This window comes from Neomonachus schauinslandi, chromosome 8 (assembly GCF_002201575.2).
Source record: "Neomonachus schauinslandi chromosome 8, ASM220157v2, whole genome shotgun sequence".
Classification (NCBI taxonomy): Eukaryota; Metazoa; Chordata; class Mammalia; order Carnivora; family Phocidae; genus Neomonachus; species Neomonachus schauinslandi.
The window spans coordinates 49,044,845-49,052,499 of record NC_058410.1 but is presented as its reverse complement, the minus strand read 5'-3'; the positions used below and the strand labels follow the sequence as shown (position 1 = coordinate 49,052,499).

The 7,655-nt window shown below is 41.3% G+C and overlaps 1 protein-coding gene across 1 annotated transcript; it reads left to right on the top strand.

The window, feature by feature from the left end:
- The first annotated feature begins 6,475 nt into the window (after window positions 1-6,475).
- RFPL4B (ret finger protein like 4B) lies at window positions 6,476-7,288 on the top strand. The gene has a single exon (XM_021693347.1). It carries the CDS (start codon window positions 6,476-6,478, stop codon window positions 7,286-7,288), a length of 813 nt encoding a protein of 270 aa, XP_021549022.1.
- Window positions 7,289-7,655: the final 367 nt, after the last annotated feature.

Here is a 7,655-nt window from a genome sequence, read left to right as displayed (position 1 = left end):
CTCTCAAAAAAAAAAAAAAAGAAAGAAAGAAAGAAAAGAAAAGAGAAAGAAAAAGAAGGTTTTATGTCTAGATTTTAGAGGGTGAGGCTGGAGAGAGAGGCAGAGTCCAGGAGGACATGGTAGGGACTTTGCCACGTATCTGAAGAGTGATGGGCAGCTACTAAGGAGGATGGATTGGTGGAGGAGGGCGTTACCACGTCTGGATCTCTGCCTTGTTTCCTAAGCCAGATCTGATCTGATCTCTGTGAGGCTGATGAGACTCATGCTGGACTGTGGGCTGCTCGCCTTGATCTACCTCCATTCTCAAAGTGGGGGGGGAAGCACAACATGTTTTGAGAGATTTGCAGGCTGCATTTGATTAATACATTAATACATTGAATGTCAGCTAATTAGGTGGAAAGGAAATTTATTTTGACTCAGACTTCCTCACCTACACAAAAATATTTTGACAGTACGAATCTGGAGGAAAAAAATATATGGATAATCTGAAAACGCTTCTGTTTGGCTCTGGAAACCACAATAGATAAACAGCTCAAGGGGCAGGGTCACATGTGTGTCCTTGCTCCTGCACACTCACCACTCACTCAAACTCATATTGTCTCCTTCCAGCCTTTGCTGCACGTCTGGGACCTACAAGCTGAATGAAAGGTGGGCCCCCTGGGGGTGATGAAGCATCACTCCTTTATTTGAGGGTGGGTGGCCTAAGGTCATTGACACATACAGACTCCGGTTAGAGCTTGCTGTTTTTACAGATAATTGGCTGTAGATAAAGACCTCTGTTGCCAGTTCTTACTCAGACAGGAACACACCTTGTGAATAAAACACATACACATTCCATTTTTTTCCTCAGTATTTTTGATAAAAAACATAAAAACAATTCAAAGGAACAAAAAATAAGAGGTCCATTAAAAGGATCAGAGTAGGGATGACATATCAAATATGAAACTGTGGAGTCTAACCATCCTTGGCTTTTTTTGTAGTCTCTTCTCTGAAATTAGTGCCGAAGTGGAACAGTCAGCATACAGGTCTCCCCCTGCGTTATGAAGGCCCGAGTTACAACACTTTGCTTTTTACAAAAGACCTACATTAGTACCTGTATTTCCTAACGGAAAGAAATCTGAAGTGGATTTTCACTTTTATAAAAAAGGTGAGGAGCAAAAATCCCGTTCAGCATTTAGTCTGCGGCCTCGGTTAGAGACCGCGCACACTGCGCGAGCAACGAGCGGCACCACCGAGCTCCCTTCCCGGGACCGACGCTCAGCATCCCAGCATCCAGCCCCCAGTGCTTTGCCAGGTGTCTGTGAGCACCTGTGCTTTGTCCTGCTTTATTTTGTGCCTCCATTAGCAACATGTGTCCTAAGGTATCAGAAATGCCGAAGAGGTTATTTTTTTATCTGGGGACACTCAAAAAATTTTTCATCTAAATTAATGGGCATTGCTTCTTCACTTTACACCATTTCGACTTAGGGAAGTTTTCACAGGAACGTTCTACTTTTGGGTAGTGGGGGAAACCTGGATTCTTTTTTTTTTTTTTTAAGATTTTATTTATTTATTTGAGAGAGAGAGAATGAGAGAGAGCACATGAGACGGGGGAGGGTCAGAGGGAGAAGCAGACTCCCTGCCGAGCAGGGAGCCCCATGCGGGACTCGATCCAGGGACTCCAGGATCATGACCTGAGCCGAAGGCAGTCGCTTAACCAACTGAGCCACCCAGGCGCCCGGAAACCTGGATTCTAAAGTGCCGAAAGTATTTTCTTTGTGGAGTTTGCCAGGTCTGCAAAATAGGATCCTTTGGAAGGGGAGAGTGTGGGAACTCTATTAGCAGATTTTGGTGGCATGAATAATTCAGAGAGGTGCCCTCCATCTTCTGCCATTTAGACAGATGAGTCCACCTTAATAGAACGAGGCAGCCAAGAGCAGGGTAGGATGATGTTTGGTGACAAGAGGAGGTTGCAAACCAGCGCAAGCTCCACACCAGCGGATGGGAGCTCACTGTGAAAAGCTGCCCCACTGTAGCTGCTCCCTTTTGAAAAATACAAACTGTTTTGAGCAAACCCATCATCTCATCATCTCCTTGCAGGGATCTTAGATTCCTGATAGGGCTGACTGTGCCTCACTCCTAACCCCCACCCCTCCGCTGCACCAGCGGCTGCATCTTATCGAACTAGCATTTGTGAAAGTGAACTATGGAAACAAGCTTATTTTGTGCTTTAATCTTAACTCATGGAAGCACTAACGATAATTAAAAATGACTCTAAAACTTAAAAAAAATTCACGCACATTGTTGATGTGTTGTCACGAGAGTACTAAGATATTACAGATAAGTGGCTCCAAGTATTTTCAGCACTTGAAAATTAAAAGTGACATTTCTCAGTAAATTCAGCATTACAGTAGTAATGAGGAACCTGGGGATTAAAGTATTTCTGGGGAAGAATTATTTCTCCCGGCAGATAAAGGCTCAGCAACAGCAATGAGTCCATGAATGTTCAAGTCACAGTCAGAACCGTCTGAAAAACGTAAAATCAGTGAACAATGATGCTTTTTGTGATAAACGCCTGTGGAGGGCCTGGTAGATGTTAGTGATAGAGAACAACCTGAGTTGGTTTCATTATTGCAGTTAAATAATTTAAATAGAAAAAATGAAAAGATCCTCATTATGATGGGGCAGGAAAGAAGAAAAAAGTTTCATATTTAGCCACATCATATGAATTAGTTCTGAGACTGCAGAAGCCACACAAAAAAAGATGGCTGGGTTCATCGTTGGGGGCTTCGGTTGCCAAGAAACTAAGATTTGGAGTTGCCATGTAGAGTTACGAAATTCGCTGGAGAGCAGTGGACTTCACTTATCCAATTAAATATCTGTGGGAAGCCAACGTTTCTTTACAGAGTTCCACCAAAACAACGTATCGTGATAGAACCAGCAGAAGCATGTGTGAGAATGCAGCTGTATTTGTTGATTGGGAATTACAGAGGTTTTCCAAATATGCAAACTCAGGACACTCTCCTCACTGATTGTATTTTTTGGTTGTTGTTTTGGAAAATAGTTATTGTTTAGAAAATGATGTTATTGATGTTAACATATAATAGTTTGGTTATTTTAAATGTGTCAGATAAATTCAGAATCGTGCTCAGTTTTAATTTGTAATACTGTAAACACGGAGAAGTATAATTCTCATAAACAGAAAACTTTGGGGGGTTTTCAGTTATGTTTAAGAGTGGAAAGGGGCTTGAGATTAATTTTTTTTTAAATTTAAGATCCCTTGCTGTAGATATTTATCTTATGGAAATGGAAACAGTGACCAGGTAAAAGTAGAGAGAAAACTGTTCAGTTGGCTTTGCAGCAAGAGCAGGACCCCTGAGTAATGGGAGGTTATTCAGAATACGTGCATCTCAGGGGGAGGCTTTGTTCTTGTTTTCTCTCAGCAACAGGAATTCACTGACCCTCCAACTCCCCTTTTTTGATGATTGTGTCATAGTTCTCTTTCATTATGACTTTTACTGCTCCTTCTACTTCTAATATAAACACTATCTATCGTTTAAACTGGGATGATTTTGAAAGTAAAAGGGGATGTTATTAATAATCACGGCAGGACAACAGGCTTACCTGACTGCTTTCTCATCCTGTTCAATAACTGTCCCCCAAGTGTAGAATTACTGAGTCCAAGGATAAGAAAACTGTTCTAGACCCTGTTCACTCAAAATTGTTTCAGAGATTGTACCAGTGCTTACATTAACAAAGACTTCAGGAGATTACAGCAGTGCATTTCTATATTGGATCTCTAAAACATTTTGCTTTTTAAAGTTGAGTTCTGAAATTAGACAATCTCATTCGGATGGCCATAGGTTCGCTAGGTTAACTCAAAGAGAATAACTGTTAGAAGATTTTGGGTGTGACTTTACGTCATCCTCTTGCGTGGAGGAGTAGGGTTGCTTCAGTTTACTTGGTTAGATTGAGATAATCCAATCATTGGGGCAGAGACAATGACCCTCCTTGTGGGCGGTGACTGTGTCACAGGACTATATAAGGCCAGACCATCTGCACTCAAACTCAACTTCAGACAGAAGTCAAGGCTAGGAAAGATAGAGGTATATGGGCTTTGGATCTTCAGGACTGCTGGAATTTTCCCAGTTAGTGTAATAGTGTGAGTGCTCTCTTCTGTCTGGGCTATTTCCACTGTCCCATTGCTCTCTCTTTGGCTACAACTTATCTTTTAAATGCTTTTATCTCTGGATTTCAGGAGACAGTCAGTCATCCTGTGTCAGGGAACTTTTTCCACCTTCTACTCTAACATTGCCAGTTAAATTTTTTACATATGAACTTCAGGTGTTTTTATTAATTTTTTTGCATACATGTATTTTTATGTATTTTCAGCTACAACGTATGTGTTTTAAAATGGTTCCTTATTTTCTAACATGATTTCTTAAAGATGTTTCTGGGTTTTTGCTTAAATATACTTACCACTTTTTTTTTTCTTTCTTTAAATTTTTATTTAAATTCCAGTTAGTTAACATACAGTGTAATATTAGTTTCAGGTGTAGAATTTAGGGATTCAGCATTTACATGTAACACCCAGAGCTGGTCACAACAAGTGCCCTCCTTAATCCCCATGGGTGAAATACCTATTTCACCCATCCCCTCACCCTCCTCCCCTCTGGTAACCATCAGTTTGTTCTCTATAGTTGAGAGTCTATTTCTTGGTTTGCCTCCCCTCCCCATCCCCATGTTCATTTGTTTTGTTGCCATTTGCAATGATGCGGATGGAGCTAGAGTGTATTATGGTAAGTGAAATCAGTCAGTTAGAGAAAGACAAATACCATATGATTTCACTCATATGTGGAATTTAAGAAATACTACTTTTAATAGCTGTATTATAATTAACAGAATCATTTCATTATCTTTCTATAATTAGATTGTTTCTATAATTTGGGGTCATAGATAACACTGAAAAGGACAACTTTTTACAAATGTAGCATTTTTTTCTTTTGTAAAATTTTTTCTTACATCTATTCCAAGGTGGGTTGGGTAAGACCTTTTAGATTGTTAAGCACCATATTCAAATATGTCTTAAAAAGTCAGGTTTTTGGAAAGGGTAACAGGGGATTTAAGGAAGAATATTATCTCTTGTCACTCAGCCAGGCCCCATCAGACTGGAATGCATTCAGGAACGGGAAGGCTTCCCAAGACTCCAAGTTCCTTGTGGGCAGATACCCTGTCTATTGTTAACACACATCTGTATCCCCAGAGTCTAGCTGAGGGTAGGATCATGGGAAGCTCTTCATAAGTATTTGTTGGATGGAGATGAAGGAATGTGTTCCAGAATGTTCTAGTAACGTAGTTTTTCTGGGCTAGGCTCAAGAGTGCCCATTCCTTCCTACTCTATCCCTCTGTGGTGATGTTGACATAGCTTATCTTTCTGTCTTGGATTCTGTTACTTCAGCCACAATTGAATGTGAATTCTTAATAAGAAGTTCTGTTAGTTATTATTCAGTATTGGCCCTTTCTCAAGAAGCATCCTCAGTTCACATCATCTCCTGGGCACCAACTAGCCTGAAATGGGTGTCTTTGGGTTAGGAGCCCAGCTTGTTCCAATCAGCCAGGCCTAGCATGCCAGAAGTAGTTTACCCAAAGTGTGCAACCTCTGTAGGAAGGCCCAGAAGGCATCTCTAGGAGTAAGCTTCGGGAGGAGAGGACAGTTGGTGTAGTGGCTGTAACATCTTCCTTGTCAGAACACCTTTTTGGCTTGTGTTCAGACATTATTTTAGAGAAGTTGGTGACAATGGTTATATTTTTATTCACATTCACTCAAGCCTTCCTACTTTTCTAAGAGTGCTTGAAAGCATTTCATCTGAATGATTCTTTGTCCTGAAAAGTGATTCTATAATGGGTATCTCATTCATTTTGCAGTGGTTTTTGCTAGTTTGACTCATGTATGGTCGTTTTCTTTGAAAATACACAGGGCTTCTCAGAGTCACTTTTCTGTGACAGAGTCAGACTGGCTTTATTTTTACGGTTGTATTTAGATGTGAAGATTCTTTTTCTTGGACTGCAGGTTACCTACAAAGGAATACTGATTAGAGGCAGAGATTGCACTCTGAGATCCTATGAAAGACCTCGTTGGACTCAGCTCCCAGAAAGAGAAGCTGTAGTCTGAGCAGAGAGGACCTCATCTGGGTGCTCCACACAAGGTAAACTGCTCCACCTGAGAACACAATGTCCACTGTCCTGTTTCTCTCATTTGTGATCACCTAGATTTTGTTTAGTTTTTGATAATTTTTCTCACAGGTAGTGCTTTTACTATAATTCTCTGGTGACTTTGTGCCACTTTCCTGTATAAACTACTGAAAGATTTATATTATTTAATTTTTGTATCATGATTATTGAACAGATTGTGTACGGAAGGCTCCCAATCACTTTCAGAAGCTTATAAAGGGCAGCTTCCGTTCAGTTCACTGTCAAGGAGTGACCTTCGGGGACCATGGCCCAAAGTCTGCGAGAGGAGGTGACCTGTCCAGTTTGTCTGGAAATTTTCTTCTGTCCCATTTTACTCTCCTGTGAACACGTTTTCTGTTTTCATTGCATGCAAACATGGCTGCTAGAACACAGGGATCTGAAATTGACCTGCCCCATGTGTCGAGGGGTAGCAGAGAGCCCCCCTTTGGAGGAATGGCAAATCGGAGCACTATCCCTTCTGGTCAGACAGCACAGTGGCCTACTGGTGAAAAGTCTGCACATGAGCAAAGAATTGCTGAGGTTCCAGGAGGTTATGACTCTGGATGCAAGCACTGCCAACCCCTTCCTTGTCCTCTCTGATGACCTAAGGAATGTTTGGTGTGGGAAGATCTGCCACAACCCAGTGGAAGATCCCCAGAGATTCACCTACCTGACCTGTGTCCTGGGCACCCCATTCTTCTCCTCTGGCTGCCATTACTGGGAGGTCGAGGTGGGGGAGGGGAAGGAGTGGACTCTAGGGATCTGCAAGGAGTCAGTCAACAGAAAGAGGAAAGGTGGTTTCTCCGTTGAGCACGGCTTCTGGTTTATCAGCATGAAGGCAGGAACAATCTGCATCAACTCCATCCCGGAAACCAGAATTCCTGCAAGCCCTGAACTTAGCCACGTAGGGATATTTTTAGATGTAGAGATGGAAGAAATCAAGTTTTTTGATGTTAGAGATAACATCCTCATCTATATACACAGTCATCTCTCATGTTTGGAGCCTTTGCGTCTGTTCTTCTGTCCTGAGTTGCCTGGAGAAGGTGACAGGGGTGCTTCCCTGAAAATCTGCTCGTGAGAAACTCAGCACTTCCTAGAAGCTTTCTCAGAGGTGAATGAAAAGGTCAGAATGACCTAGAGAGAGAAAATGTGCTACACTAGAAAGATTTTTAAAAATAGATTTTGTAGATTTGGCAACTAACCAATTTTTAGGCTATATTTTGTAGACTTTGTAGCTAAAGAACTGTGGGGTTTTAGGGGATGTTATTAAGTGCTCTAAGCCTCAGTTTTCCTAGTCTTCAAGTGGGGATAATTATATTTCTCAGCCAAATAGTTGTGATGATCAGAGACAGTGCTGTGCATTTATTTTGTACTAAATACAAATGGGGAATTTTTAGATTGTAAGTTAAATAAAACATTTTGTGGGTAGAAACAATGTCTTTTTC

What these genes read in the sequence shown, in the direction of transcription:
- RFPL4B (XM_021693347.1), top strand. Translation starts at nt 6,476, where the DNA reads ATGGCCCAAAGTCTGCGAGAGGAGGTGACCTGTCCAGTTTGTCTGGAA.